This window comes from Carassius auratus, chromosome 35 (genome assembly GCF_003368295.1).
Source record: "Carassius auratus strain Wakin chromosome 35, ASM336829v1, whole genome shotgun sequence".
Taxonomy (NCBI): domain Eukaryota; kingdom Metazoa; phylum Chordata; class Actinopteri; order Cypriniformes; family Cyprinidae; genus Carassius; species Carassius auratus.
The window spans coordinates 19,354,202-19,371,701 of NC_039277.1; the positions used below are offsets into that span (position 1 = coordinate 19,354,202).

The following is a 17,500-nucleotide window of genomic DNA, read 5'->3' on the forward strand; positions in this document are numbered from 1 at the left end:
AGTGTAAAACATCTTAATAGAAGAAAGCTTTCCTTCTAACCATATCAGTGTTTTCCTCAAAGTTTAGTTTAGTTTAATCTTTGACCGCTTTACTTGATGTCCCTTAATAACGACAGACAACACATGGACGAAGTTCTTCTTACAGAAATCAGTGAACAACTATTTTGTTTTAGAAACATTAATGTTTAAGAATGAAGCATCACATCACTGAATAAAATGATCTTATAGACCCATAATAGATTCAAATATTTCCCACATCTGGAAGGACAGTTCACATATTGATCGAAAAGGCTAAGCGATTTCTCCATTTCACTGTCCTAAAGAAACCAAAACAAACAGAAGCACTTATTAAAATCAGAAGACGATGGTAAATGATTCTCTAAAGATTGGTTATGAGAATAATTGCTTAAACGCGCGTTCCTGTATTGACTGCGTGCGCGTGATTTGCGTACGTTTGTCGCTACGCCCATAGACATATAAATACCTAGACGCCTCATTGGCCGCTCGACCGCACGTCATCGTCTCCGCCATATTGGAGCGGGCAACTCTCATAACTCTCACATCAGGACAGAAGAAATCACACCTGACTCATCGACAGATTGGACACCTACAAACCGTCACACGATAATAAAAACTGATCTCGGGGTGTTATCTTTCACAGGTAAGACTCAGCTGTTCTTTCTCGATGTTTTTTGGTCATTTTTAACATTATGTTTACAGCTTAATTAACCACCAGTGTCAGACTATTAATAATAGATAGCGATATCGCTAACGTAGTTAGCAGTGAAAGCTGAGACTTTATAAGAATTCAAAGTTTAAATTTAATTCTTATTACGTTTAAACTTATATTGCCATTTATATAATAAACTAAATGATGTTATGAGCACAATATACAGAGTGAGCCCTTTGACTGTCTAGATTAATGATGGAGCTTAATCTTCTCTCTTTAATTTCACTACCGTTACTTATTTACAAAGATTAAGTGTTAACTCTTTAGAATACTAGTCCTTTAGTTAATGTTAGTTAATTCGTTAACGAACATGAACAAACAATGAACGAACTGTGAACTTATTCTATGTATTCTTTTTTCTTCCCTTTTAGCCACTTGCAAACAGGACAAGGACAGTCTTAAGGAAAGCTGAGGAAAGCTGTTCTCAGAGACGAGACTATTCCTCCACAGACTAGTGTTGTGTTTGTACTAAACACAGAGCAGCCCTGAATGAATCCACAGAATGACCAGCTCATATTCTAAAGCCATTAATCGTTTGAAAGCATTAATTTATACCAGAAAACAAGACAGAAATACTAAGGAAGAAAATCTCTGCATTAATCACTTAATCGTTTGATTCTGATTCATTCAGACATTTCTAATAATGTTGATACCAATGCTAATTCTGCACTCATATTTATAATAAAAGAAGACATAATCATTCATAAAAAAACTTAAACCCAGCAAAGAAATAATGGATGTTGCATTAAGTAATTTATTTTCTCATTACATACAGTCAAGTATATTACAGATCTCTTCATACTCGATATAAAATTAGATTCATTGGCGTATATATTCAGATTTGAGAGGTTAAAGGGCAGAGAGCATGATCACTATACAGCGGATTCCTCACTGCTTCCTCACATCAGCAATAATCTGGAGAAGAAAAAATGATTACACTATTCCAGTGCTAATATATGAACATCATCAAACCAAGACATCTGCAGGAGATGCATAATGACCTCAGATATTAATTTTTATTATCTACTCAGTATATTTATATTTAGATTTTTATTGGTTAATTCTTAAAACGGGGAAAAAAATTCTGCCAAAGGTGAAAACTATTGTTTTTCTGAGCCGCTGACAGATATTTGTTCTTGTTTTAAACATGAACTCATTTATATTTCAGTAAATGCTTCTCGATTTAAGGATGTTCAGATATTTGAGCTGGAAAACAAGAGGAAGAGCATCATTCTCTGCGGTGAAGAAGAACACCATGACCTTCATCAAATTAAAATATCTTGTGTTTGTGTCCGAGTCGAACGGTGGCAGGTAAAAGAAAAGAGTAAAAAATAAACCCTGGACAATCTTCCTAAAACATACGTCTGCAGGAGCCTTGATGATTATAAATATGCTTTATCTTTATCACAGTATTATTTCATCAAGCCTTGTGTTCAACTCCATATTTATACTGAAATTAAAAGTAGCTGTGATCTTATTCTAGTTAGCGGCTCTGAAATCGAGTGACAGCTGATTGGTTGATTGACAAATGTCTTCACACACAAAGTGCTTCATATTCAAACACAGTTTAGATTAACACTCATATAACTGTATTGTTTGTGTGAGAGGAATCAAACAATCAAATCATGCGATCGTTTACTCTTCCTCAGCCTGAACAAGTGTTTTATTTTCTGCTGAACATTAAAGAAGATGTTTTTTTGAGAGTGAACAGTTGATGGCACCCATTGACTTCTATGCTACAGGAAGAAATACTATGGAAGTGAATGGGTACCATCAACCATTTGGTGTTTAAAGCATCATCTTTTTAGCATTCAGCAGAAGACCGAAACTCATACAAAAAATATATAATTTTTACATTTTATTTTAAAAAATAAATATGTAAAATAAGCACACACAGTTACACTTTTATTCCCAAAGCAACCAACTATGTGTCATTGTTGTTAACTAAGACTGAAACTACTAAAAACAGTTTTCTGTAATTGAAATAAAGCTAAAGTAAAATGAGATAAATCGTGTAAGCTACTACTAAATATTGTAGAAACTTAATTTTCTGTAAAGTTGCTTTGCAATGATTTGTAAAGTAAAAAGCACTAATTAAACGAAAACAGTACTGAAATTAAAGTAGCAACTTTTTACAAAAAAGTTGAAATGCTAAAATTATTAAAACTGACATAAACATAAAGGCTAAAAAAAATTATAATAAAACTAATTCCTAAAACTCAAACTCAAACCATGAGGCTAAAAGCTATGCTATGTGTCACTCTGAGAAAGTGCTGTAACAGTTTATAAAGACCTTGATGTTGTTTGGACACCAGAACCGTGTGTGTGTGTGTGTGTGTGTGTGTGTGTGTGTGTGTGTGTGTGTGTGTGTCCACCTAGATGTTCCCGTGTTTGGCTCCTGGGATGATCTGAATCCTCTCAAAGTCCCTCCCCAGGATGATGACGTCACAGTCAGAGTAGTGCGCCTGTCCCACGAGCCCCGGACAAAACACCACACACAGTCTGACACTGATAATCACAGAGAGTTCTACATATCATCTGAATCTAATGTTTTGCTACATTTTAATTAATTTTTTTAAATCGAGGAATCAGAGTTTTAAATGTTTTCATTTCCGGTTAATAATCTCTGCTGCTGCTGTTACACTCACAGTCACGAACAGCTTGAATCATCTGGACTTTTTGAGTCAAATATTTTGGCAAAATTATTTAGCATTTTTATTTTATAATATTTCTTAACATATCAGACAATATCTGCCTTTATTTTGCATGCATCTTGTTTATTCTCGCTTATAAACTTCTTGTTGCTATTTTTGTTGTGTTGCTTTTTATCCTCATTTGTAAGTCGCTTTGGATAAAAGCGTCTGCTAAATGAATAAATGTAAATGTACATTTATCAAATTATGGCTTCGTTTCCTTACATGAATATCGAAATATTCAACTCAAATAAACACCTGTATGATGCAGTATTAGTATTAGAATTTAATTTGGGGTCCTGAAATAACCTGAACACTGCACAGAGGTTAAGATGACCATTTCTACAAAAATAAAATAAAAATTGAAACTCATCCTATTTTGTTTTAATTTTCCCTTACTAAATTATACAGTTACTGATGCTATGGACTGTGGGATTACTAACAGGCTATTAACAAATATCTCTCTCTAAACCTCTTTTCTCTTTATTAAAACTTGATCTAGTACTAGCCTACATGATAGAATCAAATGCTTTGCAAATCCGCTCGAAAGACCTGATCTCAAATAATTCGCGAAACGCGCTTCGGAGTCCCGATCTGAGCCCTTCATGGAGGATGAGGTCCGTGTCCAACCGGAGTAGCTACGGTCGATCTCGTACTGGGCTGTGCCTTTCAGGTTTGCGTGGAAAAGTTACGGAGACGTTAAATCACGCGTCAAAACGGGATGTTTGTGGTGCAGAGAAGTAAATGTCGTGATGGTGCAGGAGCACGATTACAACAGCCGTCCAGTCCCAGGTTTGTGTAATGTGTTAACTAAAACAATAACTTATATTAAAAGCTTATCGGCAACTATTGACATCAATCAAATATAGTATGTTTTATTTGTATTGTTAGATGTAACGTTATACATTTAATGTAGCACATGGTAGCACTTATGCTAACAGTCGAGCAGGTTAGTGAAGCGGTGTTTTTATACTTTTGCCATCACCCTTTTATACTGCTCTCTTTCTGGCTTCAGTCACATTAAATTAACAAAGACATTTAAAGTTAGCAATAAAATCCACAATGATGTGGGAAATATGAGCAGCTGAACAAACATCTGTTGTACAAGTAGAATTCAAATTAGTTTGTAATGGTCTGTAGGTTATTTAACTTTGAATTGATGATCTAAATAACAGTATATTATTGCATAAATGTGATAGTAACTTTCCAAATTAATGAGTTGTTTTTATTAAAGTGTTATGTTTAACACAAAATAATACATGTATTGTTGTTTGCTTTATGTTAATTAAGTGCTCTTGCTGAGGCATGGGGAAAATAAAGGAGCTGGAAAAACACCTGCTAGTGACATCAGCATCATCTACACACCTGCTAGTGACATCAGCATCATCTACACACCTGCTGGTGACGTCAGCATCATCTACACACATGCTAGTGACATCAGCATCATCTACACACCTGCTAGTGACATCAGCATCATCTACACACCTGCTAGTGACATCAGCATCATCTACACACATGCTAGTGACATCAGCATCATCTACACACATGCTAGTGACATCAGCATCATCTACACACCTGCTAGTGACATCAGCATCATCTACACACCTGCTAGTGACATCAGCATCATCTACACACCTGCTAGTGACGTCAGCATCATCTACACACCTGCTAGTGACATCAGCATCATCTACACACCTGCTAGTGACGTCAGCATCATTTACACACCTGCTAGTGACATCAGCATCATCTACACACCTGCTAGTGACATCAGCATCATCTACACACCTGCTAGTGAAGTCAGCATCATCTACACACCTGCTAGTGACATCAGCATCATCTACACACATGCTAGTGACATCAGCATCATCTACACACCTGCTAGTGACATCAGCATCATCTACACACCTGCTGGTGACATCAGCATCTTCCACACACCTGTTAGTGACATCAGCATCATCTACACACCTGCTAGTGACATCAACATCATCTACACACCTGCTAGTGACATCAGCATCATCTACTCACCTGCTAGTGACATCAGCATCATCTACACACCTGCTAGTGACATCAGCATCATCTACACACCTGCTAGTGACATCAGCATCATCTACACACCTGCTAGTGACATCAACATCATCTACACACATGCTAGTGACATCAGCATCATCTACTCACCTGCTGGTGACATCAGCATCATCTACACACCTGCTGGTGACGTCAGCATCATCTACACACCTGCTGGTGACGTCAGCATCATCTACACACCTGCTGGTGACGTCAGCATCATCTACACACCTGCTGGTGACATCAGCATCATCTACACACCTGCTGGTGACATCAACATCATCTACACACCTGCTAGTGACATCAACATCATCTACACACATGCTAGTGACATCAGCATCATCTACTCACCTGCTGGTGACATCAGCATCATCTACACACCTGCTGGTGACGTCAGCATCATCTACACACCTGCTGGTGACGTCAGCATCATCTACACACCTGCTGGTGACGTCAGCATCATCTACACACATGCTAGTGACATCAGCATCATCTACACACATGCTAGTGACATCAGCATCATCTACACACATGCTAGTGACATCAGCATCATCTACACACCTGCTGGTGACGTCAGCATCATCTACACACATGCTAGTGACATCAGCATCATCTACACACCTGCTGGTGACATCAGCATCATCTACACACCTGCTGGTGACGTCAGCATCATCTACACACATGCTAGTGACATCAGCATCATCTACACACATGCTAGTGACATCAGCATCATCTACACACATGCTAGTGACATCAGCATCATCTACACACCTGCTGGTGACGTCAGCATCATCTACACACATGCTAGTGACATCAGCATCATCTACACACATGCTAGTGACATCAGCATCATCTACACACCTGCTAGTGACATCAGCATCATCTACACACATGCTAGTGACATCAGCATCATCTACACACATGCTAGTGACATCAGCATCATCTACACACCTGCTGGTGACATCAGCATCATCTACACACCTGCTGGTGACATCAGCATCATCTACACACCTGCTAGTGAAATCAGCATCATCTACACACATGCTGGTGACGTCAGCATCCTCTACACACATGCTAGTGACGTCAGCATCATCTACACACCTGCTAGTGAAGTCAGCATCATCTACACACATGCTAGTGACGTCAGCATCATCTACACACATGCTAGTGACGTCAGCATCATCTACACACCTGCTAGTGAAATCAGCATCATCTACACACATGCTAGTGACGTCAGCATCATCTACACACATGCTAGTGACGTCAGCATCATCTACACACATGCTAGTGAAATCAGCATCATCTACACACATGCTAGTGACGTCAGCATCATCTACACACATGCTAGTGACGTCAGCATCATCTACACACATGCTAGTGACGTCAGCATCATCTACACACATGCTAGTGACGTCAGCATCATCTACACACATGCTAGTGACGTCAGCATCATCCACACACATGCTAGTGACGTCAGCATCATCCACACATGCTAGTGACGTCAGCATCATCTACAACCTGCTAGTGACATCAGGATCATCTACAACCTGCTAGTGACGTCAGCATCATCTACACACCTGCTAGTGACATCAGCATCATCCACACACCTGCTAGTGACGTCAGCATCATCTACACACCTGCTAGTGACATCAGCATCATCTACTCACCTGCTAGTGACATCAGCATCATCTACAAACCTGCTAGTGACATCAGCATCATCTACACATCTGCTAGTGACATCATGCTTCTCTTCACCTGCTAGTGACATCAGCATCATCTACACACCTGCTGGTGACATCATGCTTCTCTTCACCTGCTAGTAACTTGTCTGCTTTGTGATGAGCACATTTTGCTATTTTCTAGTAAGTTTAAGCTTTTGTTACCTTCTCAGCCAGGGTTTTAAACAACATTATACATATAATCTTTCACATACTTCTCAATGTGCTTTTTTGCTGAATTTAATGCTTAGATTTTAGGGGGGGAATTTAAGTCAGAAATATTTTATAAAAATCTACTCTTTACTTTTACTTATGATCTGCAATATCGTTTCGGATTCTGAACACATCAGAAATCACCAACCCCTCCTGACATAAATTTCCAGTTTGGGGTAGGTATGTTGCAACAATACAATATAACATAAATAACAATAAAATATAATTAATTGAAGCATGACTTATTGGGGTAACTGTTTTGTCTTGTAATAGAACACTATAGAACTACATTCACTGTAGAACAGGAACATCATTTGTTTGTAAATTTTTCATGCCTATTTTCTTCCTAGCAAAAAATTAATGTATATTCCAAAGTAGAATTCATCAACTTTAGCCGTGATCTCTGTGATCAGCTCATCATCTCTCCATACCCTCTCCACATGGAGGTCACCTCTTGTTCTTGTCACAAGATCACACCAGGTTAACTAAGCCAGTAACCATCAGCTGACCGTGGAAAGCCAATTGTGTGTTTCTTTCTCAGTTTTGCATGGTCCCCAATAAACTCAACGTGGGATGCCTCTCCGATTTCTTTCACATCAGGGAACTTAACCTCTACCAGGACACAGGGAGGTTCTTCATTTGGGTCCACCACTTTGCCATCTGCACCAAGGTGTGGAGCATCAGGGTGGATGATGAGACCAGACGGAAGAACGTTAACGTCAAAGGTCTCCTCATAGTGGTGAAGAACCTCTGGCTCAAGTTTTAATCCTCTACACATCGCTCTCTAGAGACCCCGACAGATGTTTACACACACTGTTTAATGCAAGATATAAATGCATTTAACCTGCAATTACAAATGTATAAAGTTCTGATGTTTTAATCCCAAAATGTTGAATACTGATATTTGCAATGATAAAAGAAAGTGCTTTAAGAGGTGAAATTAAAAACACCAATATCTAGACAATCATGAATTGTAACATCACTTCCTTTAATGTTTTTACTATACAGTTGATATGGAATTTGTTTAAATGTTACATTTGTATAAAAAAAAAAAAAAAGTATTACATGTTTATATTAAATGCTTATACAAAATAAATATGTAGTTAACTTTAAAGTATATCTATGTTACGGAGGACAGCGAGTGGTGCTGTGCAGGTAAACCTCACTCCCCGATCTCAAGAAACTCACTCGCGACTGACGCTAGTCCATGCCGGAGACCCGGGTTCGAGCCCCGCTCGGAGCGAGAGAGAGGACCCGGGTGAGAGGGGTTACATCTACATTTCTTGCTTTCATACATGGTCATATGAAACATTTACCGTACTTAAGTGGTAGATTTCTGCCATTTACTGGAAAACATTTAAAATTACAATTTTAAACAAAAGCACTATATGAACATTCTGAGTGATTTTGTTACACTAATATACAATCATACATCCCAATTTCTGTTTTGGTAAAGTTATTAAGTGTAATGTCATTTAGATGAATTAGAATTTAATTTAGGGTCCTGAAATACCCTGAACACTGCACAGAGGTTAAGAGGACCATTGCTACATAAATAAAATAAAAATTGAAACTCATCCTATTTTGTTTTAATTTTCCCTTACTGAATTATACAGTTACTGATGCTATGGACTGTGGGATTACTAACAGGCTATTAACAAAAAAATGTCTCTAAACCTCTTTTCTCTTTATTAAAACTTGATCTAGTACTAGCCTACATGATAGAATCAAGTGCTTTGCAAATCCGCTCGAAAGACCTGATCTCAAATGATTCGCGAAACGCGATTCGGATTCCCGATCTGAATCAAATGTTTTGCAAACTCACTCCGAAGCCTCAGATTGTGGTTAATCTTGCAGATCATGACTTATATCTACTCTTCCTCTCCCTGCAGTTTGATTCCTCTTTTGAACTCCCACCTCTTCTGTGGGTTTTATTGTTCTGGGTCTGAATTTGGGCTCCTGGGGTCTCAAAAAAGAAACATTTTCAATCTCCAAGGTACATTCAAATTACATTACATGAATATGTTACAGTTATACAGATTTGTAAACCGAAAAAATCAACGAAATCAACAAGAGAGACAAATGTGAGCAATTAATAATTTTCCAAAACTAACTAAATAACTGGAGGCAAAGTTTTTTTTTAACTGCACGTAGATCACAAACCTCTGAAATCGGTTGATAAATGTGAACGTTATCGTGTTTTTATTCAGTAAAAACCGCAGCTCCCCCGTTTACTTTCATTTGTTTTAAGGCAGTCTTGCCCTCACTAACATGGCGGCTCAAAGCGGCCAATGAGGCGTCTAGGTATTTATATGTCTATGCTACGCCATACGAAGCGTAAAATTGAGTGGCAGTTTCCATGACAACCGGCGAACGGTTCCTGCGTCATGAGGTCATCCGGGAACTTTGCCGTCTGACGGACAGTCGTCATGGAGACGCTCTCACTCGGCTTCCATTTTGTTCCCGACTTTTTTTATTTTTCTTCTTCTTCCTTCAAATGTCTGATGACCGGTCTTCGCGCGCGACCGCGCCGCCTGATAGCCACTGAGAAATCGATCACCGATTCGCGCGTTGTTGAGCAGCGCTGCGTGGGGGTTTAGCGCACGAGCGTTGTGCACGGGTCTGCAGCGCGCGCGCCATTTTGTCCAGGGGCCGCGGCGGCGCGCGCGCAGGATGAGTGACTGACGGACGCGGGACTGCTGCGCTGCGGAGCGCGCCGACGCTCACCGAGAGGCGCTGTTCTTTTCTCTACGAGGCTTTGCATCGGACATACTTTGTAAAGGGATTCCCAAAGAAGGAGATTGGGAATTATTGCTGATTCTCCCGGAGGTTTTCCTTCCTCTCGTCAGAAAGAGGCGCGCGCGGCACGGTGAGTGATGACGGCTAGCGCCGCGGCTAACGGTTAGCTGCCCTCAGCGAAACCGACGCGGCGCACCGTAGCCTCTTATCCGCTCGCTCCGTCCGAGTTGAGGCTCGATGCGACGCGTTTTGTGCTTTTTTCTGAGGCGCAGCTCGACGGCGGGTCTGTTTTCGCGCTCGTCTCGCTCAGGCTTCGGTCCGCGCACAGGCCCGGGCTGCTAATGTCCAGCTAGCCTCGGTATAGACAGCTCAGGGTGAACGTTTCTCAGATGTGCGGATCGTTTAGCTCTCAACATCACGACTCCTGACGGACCGGCCGCGTTACTGTCGCTCTCCGCGCGCTTCACTGTCGCGCGGCCGCTGTGCTGTTAGCTGGCTAGGCTAGCGGTGTTTTGACAGCTGATTTACTGCATCAAACTCACATTCGCACGGGAGTCGGTGGTCAATAGCAGGCGAACAACCTTGACTGGCGCCTGAGCTCCTGACATGAGATGATGATGAGGAGGAGCTCTTCATCGTGTTTCTGTTGTGTTGTGATTAGAAACACGCTGTGATTGTGTGTTGATAACCTGCTCTAAACTGAGGACTGATTTCACCGCAGATCTTCACCAATGGTTCTGCAAACTGAAGATCAACTCAACCATCTCAGAAAACGGCAAGACCCTGCTGAGACATCAGGGTTGTTCTCACCTGGACACACTCGCGAGGCGCTTCAGGTACATCCGAGTCTCTCTCTCACACACACACACACACACACACACACACACACAGGTACAGTATGTGGTCGCTCACACGTCTGTGCTGTTCTTGCAGTGGGCTGTGGTTTGCAGATGGAATCCTCTGTCACAATGATATGAGATCTGTCCGAAGACGATGCATACAGGTGAGCAGTGATCCTAACCCTGTGTTTTGCTCACATGTGTGTGTGTGTGTGTGTGTGTGTGTGTGTAATCATGGAATGCTTGTTCAGAGTTCTGGTCCTGAACATGAGGCTGGATTCTCTGGACCCTCTTCATGTTGTTGTTCCTAGGCTCCTGTCAGGCCCCAGCAGTGTCTAGAGAGGAACCGAGCGCTCTATTTAGGGCAGACTGTGTGCCAGTGGGTTCTAAATGTTTAAAAATGCAGGCCGGGGTCCCGTGGCAGCGTCTGTCTCCAGGGCCCGGGCCCCTCTCTCACACAAACTGATTCCGGGTTCTTCACCCAAGAGCTTTTCTATCAGCAAATACTGTTAAACTGTGCTGGGAAATGTGTCAAAGTGCAATTCAATTTCATGCCTCTTACCTGTTTTCCTATTGGTTGGAGCCTCAGAGCTTTGCCCTAGCAACAAAAGTGGGTTATTTGCATACGCTTTCCTGATTGGCTGCTGCTTTAGCTGATGGGCCAATGGCGTGGCATCTTCCTGGTGGTAGGCTATGGTAATGAGGCACTGTTGCTGGGCTCGAGCTGGTTTCCAGTGTGAATGTGCTGCATTGTGTTTGGTGGGAGAGACGCTGATAAATGACGACTTAATGATCTGCAGATTCCCACTCGCTGCAGACCGTCACATTTCCAAACATCACATCCATCACAAACGCTCACATGTAGTCTTTATTGTGCTGTTATTAGTGCGATGGGTGCCGCTGAATCCTCAGCTGTCGTCTAGATGTGTGTAGTGTGAAATCATTCACTCACGCTTCAGGTCTGTCACTGCAATCATCTGATTAGAAAACTAGAAACTAGTGTTAGTGTGCTCGCTGTTTCTGCTTTTACAGTGTGACCGAGTTCAGCGTGTGTGTGTGTGTGTGTGTGTGAGATGCTGATGCTGAGTCATAAACACACACACTAACTCCCTCGACCAGCTCTGATTAGACCTGCGTGTGTGTGTGTGTGTGTGTGTGTGTGTTTGAACATTCGATCCAATGTTGTGAAGTTCTGTAACGTGTGTCTGGTGTCGTCTTGTGACTAAAGCGTGATCTGCGGTCTCAGTCCGAGGTGTTTGGGGTCTTCTGTGTTTCTCTGGAGCGCTCGCTGATGCACATTAACACAATCGGGAGAAAGAGACATTCATATCGAAGTAAAAGCATTAGATTTGTGCTGTATTTTATCTGTTCTCTTTTTTTTTTTAATTCTAAAAAGTTTGCATTCATTATCTAATTCTAATCATTTTAAAATGTTTGTTCTCTGCTTTTATTGTAGTGATGATTTTTTTTAATGATTATTTTAATTCCTTTTTGTATTTTAATTCCACTTTGAATTACCATCGTGTATGAGTTACATAACTTGCTTCGCTTTTTCTGGTTTTGAGGAGGTAGTCACCTGTGTGTGTGTGTGTGTGTGTTGCAGGAGGAGAGACCTCAGCATGCAAACCCTCCTCTGTTCGGCTGGCCCCCTCGTTTTCTTTCCATTCGGCTGGTGTGCAGATGGATGCGCAGACGCCCCATTCTCACCCGCCGTTCAGTGATGGTCACCCGCCGAGCGATGCTGACCAATCAGCCGCTGCGCTGCAGGCCCCGCAGGTACACACTCGCGTGTGCTTCTAGGGAGTGTGTATGAGCTCACACGCCGCTCATGAGCGCTGACCTGTGTGTGTGTGTGTGTGTGTCACAGGTAACTGCTGATCTGGTGATGGTTCAGCGGCGGATGCCTCAGTGTTTCCGGGATCCAGCGACTGCTCCCTTGAGAAAACTCTCCATCGAACTGATCAAAACATACAAACACATCAATGAGGTGCGTCTCTCAGGAAGCTGAACTCATGTGCTTCGTGAATTAAAGAGATGATTTTTGTTGACTTCGTGAATGAATGCATCACTTGGCCTTATGAAATCCATTTAGTTTTTGTCCCAAATCTGGTTTTATTTCCTTAAGTTCATTTTTTCAAGTTTTATTTCAGTTGGAATGTTAATGGTTAAATATAATATTGTAATCGAAACTCAAGTCTAATCGAATTAATTTATAAAAACAGATTAATCATTTATCAAGTTTATAATAATAAGAACTTGGGAATGTTTTTTTTTTCTTCTGTGTTTATTTTCTTACAGCCAGATGAAGACAAGAAACATTTAATATCTAATAATAAAAAATAAAGAGAGAAAAAAACAAGCACAAAAAAAAGACCTTCTTAAACTAGTTTTGTATATTCTTTTTCTATTTCATCGACTTTAATTATATCATTTTATATTGCCCTGTGGCCTTGAAGACCTTGTATTCCTGTGTGTGTGTGTGTGTGTGTGTGTGTGTGTGTGTGTGTGTGTGTGTGTGTATGCTGATGCTGATGATGTGTGTGTGTGTGTGTGTGTGTGTGTATGCTGATGCTGATGATGGTGTCTGTGTGTGTGTGTGTGTGCGTGTGTATGATGATGATGCTGATTATGATGCTGATGATGATGTGTGTGTGTGTGTGCGTGTGTATGATGATGGTGTGTGTGTGTGTGTGTGTGTATGATGATGGTGCTGATGATGATGGTGTGTGTGTGCGTGTGTATGATGCTGATGATGTGTGTGTGTGTGTGTGTGTGTGTGTGTATGATGATGATGCTGATTATGATGATGATGGTGTGTGTGTGCGTGTGTGTGTGTGTATGATGCTGATGATGGTGTGTGTGTGTGTGTGTGTGTATGATGCTGATGATGTGTGTGTGTGTGTGTGTGTGTATGATGCTGATGATGTGTGCGTGTGTGTGTGTATGATGCTGATGATGGTGTGTGTGTGTGTGTGTGTGTGTATGATGATGATGGTGTGTGTGTGTGTGTATGATGATGATGGTGTGTGTGTGTGTGTGTGTGTATGATGATGATGGTGTGTGTGTGTGTGCGTGTGTGTATGATGATGATGGTGTGTGTGTGTGTGTGTGTGTATGATGCTGATGATGGTGTCTGTGTGTGTGTGTGTGTGTGTGTGTGTGTGCGTGTGTATGATGATGATGTTGATTATGATGATGATGATGATGGTGTGTGTGTGTGTGTGTGTGTGTGTGTGTGTGTGTGCGTGTGTATGATGATGATGTTGATTATGATGATGATGATGATGGTGTGTGTGTGTGTGTGCGTGTGTATGATGATGATGGTGTGTGTGTGTGTGTGTATGATGATGATGGTGTGTGTGTGTGTGTGTGTGTGTATGATGATGATGGTGTGTGTGTGTGTGCGTGTGTATGATGCTGATGATGTGTGTGTGTGTGTGTATGATGCTGATGATGGTGTCTGTGTGTGTGTGTGTGTGTGTGTGTGTGTGCGCGTGTGTATGATGATGATGTTGATTATGATGATGATGATGATGGTGTGTGTGTGTGTGCGCGTGTGTATGATGATGATGTTGATTATGATGATGATGATGATGGTGTGTGTGTGTGTGTGTGTGTGTGTGTGTGCGCGTGTGTATGATGATGATGTTGATTATGATGATGATGATGATGGTGTGTGTGTGTGTGTGTGTGTGTGTGTGTGCGCGTGTGTATGATGATGATGTTGATTATGATGATGATGATGATGGTGTGTGTGTGCGTGTGTATGATGCTGATGATGTGTGTGTGTGTGTGTGTGTGTGTATGCTGATGCTGATGATGGTGTCTGTGTGTGTGTGCGTGTGTATGATGATGATGCTGATTATGATGCTGATGATGATGGTGTGTGTGTGTGTATGATGATGATGTGTGTGTGTGTGTGTGTGTGTGTGTATGATGATGATGTGTGTGTGTGTGTGTGATGATGGTGTCTGTGTGTGTGTGTGTGTGCGTGTGTATGATGATGATGCTGATGATGATGGTGTGTGTGTGTATGATGATGATGTGTGTGTGTGTGTGTATGATGATGATGTGTGTGTGTGTGTGTATGATGATGATGTGTGTGTGTGTGTGTATGATGATGGTGTGTGTGTGTGTGTGTGTGTGTGTGTGTGTGTGTGTGTGCGTGTGTATGATGATGATGCTGATTATGATGCTGATGATGATGGTGTGTGTGTGTGTATGATGATGATGATGATGATGATGTGTGTGTGTATGATGATGATGTGTGTGTGTGTGTGTGTGTATGATGATGATGTGTGTGTGTGTGTGTGTGTGTTTGCAGGTATACTATGCAAAGAAGAAGCGTCGTCACCAACAGGGTCAGGGCGAGGACTCCAGCAACAAGAAGGAGAGGAAGATTTACAACGACGGCTACGATGACGACAACTTTGACTACATCGTTAAAAACGGAGAGAAGTGGATGGACAGATACGAGATTGATTCTCTAATAGGCAAAGGCTCGTTCGGTCAGGTCCGTGTCTCTCAGCTCCGCTAGTAAAGACTCGTGCGGTGTGTTTGGGTTGGTCTGACGTGTGTGTGTTGGTCTCTGGCAGGTGGTGAAGGCCTATGACCGCGTGGAGCAGGAGTGGGTCGCCATCAAGATCATCAAGAATAAAAAGGCCTTTCTGAATCAGGCTCAGATTGAAGTCCGACTGCTGGAGCTCATGAACAAACACGACACCGAGATGAAGTATTACATCGGTAATGTGTGACTCTCCTCCCAGAATACATACTGCCAGCCGTCTGTGTGGTTACTCTGACCCTTGCCAGAACTCTTCTTTCTATTTGACCAATATGATCTGATAAAAGATGTGTTCGGTCACGTAATGGTCATTTACTACGTCAGGATGAACAGTTTTGGGGTTGTGTCACAGTTTGTGTTTTGAAGAGTACCGTTGATGAGGAAACAGAGACGGGTTTACTGCTCAAGAACAGGTCTGTGTGAGGACTAGTGGTATTTGATTTGGCAGATGCTTCCATCCAAAGGGACTTCAAACTGATTTACCATACAGAAGCAACATTATTATTATTATTATTATTATTATTATAGAAGGAATATTGAGTAAATGAGAAGCGTAACCATGGAGAAGCAGAACACTGACTGTAGATGAATGGAGTTTGGAAACTCTCCATAGGTCTCCATGGGACGGTGTGTTCTGTGTCTCAGGTGCTGTGTGTAACCTTCATGACGTTCATTTCTGTGTCATCACTCAAGTATTTCACTCATCATCACACTTTAACAGCAGTTGTGTCTTTCCTTCTCCTCCAGTTCATCTGAAACGCCATTTCATGTTCAGGAACCACTTGTGTCTGGTCTTCGAGATGTTGTCCTATAACCTGTACGACCTGCTGAGGAACACTAATTTCCGCGGCGTGTCTCTGAACCTGACGCGTAAGTTTGCTCAGCAGCTGTGCACCGCGCTGCTCTTCCTGGCCACGCCTGAGCTGAGCATCATCCACTGTGACCTCAAGCCCGAGAACATCCTGCTGTGCAACCCCAAGAGATCCGCCATCAAGATCGTGGACTTCGGGAGCTCGTGTCAGCTGGGACAGCGGGTGAGACCCATGCGCTCCGAGTCTGTGTGTGTTCGACTGCTCCTCCAGCTTCATTCAGTAACACAGCCGTGTGTGTCCTCAGATATACCAGTACATCCAGAGCCGGTTCTACCGCTCGCCCGAGGTGCTGCTGGGAATGCCCTACGATCTGGCCATCGACATGTGGTCTCTGGGCTGTATCCTGGTGGAGATGCACACCGGAGAACCTCTGTTCAGCGGCGCTAACGAGGTGAGTCCTGACCGAACACTTCCTGCAGGAGACCGAGGACACTTACAGATGTGTTTCAGATCAGATGAAAGCGGAAACACAACTTCATTCCAGTGATACTGAAGCATGCTGCTCCTTAGAGATTGAACCGAGCCGCTCCACACACACTGATCCAGGCTGCCGTTACTGTGATCATTATACTCACTGACCGAATTATAAACAATATTTCATTTATTTTAAATGAAACTATATTTTGCTGAATGTGTTTTCTGCTGGTACCTTGTCTTGTTTAGGCCTGTCATGGATAAATAAAAGCACCAGTAGCAGCAAGTCCTTTAATAAATAATTAATTAAATCATTTCAATCAAATGATTCATTCACACTGGCTGATTCAATTAGAAATGAAGCGTGTGACTCTATGAATGGATCATTGAAACGTTGGTTCACTCGATTGGTTCAGAAGCAGCTCTGATTATACTGCATCCATGCGTTCAGTCTAATAATCCATCATCTGTCAAACACACAACGAAACACAAGAGTTCAGTGGTCCTGAAAATGTTGGTGCTGAAACAACCGAATCAGAATACAAGGCTCAAAACACATTTAGTCTGAGCGAGTGTAAATCTGAAGCCCTGGTCAGAGCCGGCCGGTGTGAACACATCATTAGCACCGAGCCCTGACTCCTGGGATTGAGATGT

General features: G+C 42.0%; 1 protein-coding gene across 2 annotated transcripts in view; it reads left to right on the top strand.

Annotated features, from left to right (window-relative positions):
• The first annotated feature begins 9,821 nt into the window (after positions 1 to 9,821).
• dyrk1aa (dual-specificity tyrosine-(Y)-phosphorylation regulated kinase 1A, a) overlaps positions 9,822 to 17,500 on the top strand; it is an 11,429-nt gene continuing 3,750 nt past the window's right edge. Inside the window, exons 1-9 of one of the 2 annotated variants that reach the window (XM_026220569.1) lie at positions 9,822 to 10,287; positions 10,879 to 10,993; positions 11,091 to 11,160; positions 12,600 to 12,772; positions 12,864 to 12,983; positions 15,321 to 15,509; positions 15,592 to 15,739; positions 16,308 to 16,594; positions 16,677 to 16,823. In XM_026220569.1, coding sequence (XP_026076354.1) covers positions 11,151 to 11,160; positions 12,600 to 12,772; positions 12,864 to 12,983; positions 15,321 to 15,509; positions 15,592 to 15,739; positions 16,308 to 16,594; positions 16,677 to 16,823 — 1,074 coding nt within the window. In that variant the 5' untranslated portion in view covers positions 9,822 to 10,287; positions 10,879 to 10,993; positions 11,091 to 11,150. Of the gene's footprint in view, positions 10,288 to 10,878; positions 10,994 to 11,090; positions 11,161 to 12,208; positions 12,331 to 12,599; positions 12,773 to 12,863; positions 12,984 to 15,320; positions 15,510 to 15,591; positions 15,740 to 16,307; positions 16,595 to 16,676; positions 16,824 to 17,500 lie in introns of those variants that run through there. The other variant, XM_026220568.1, reaches the window with a different exon arrangement.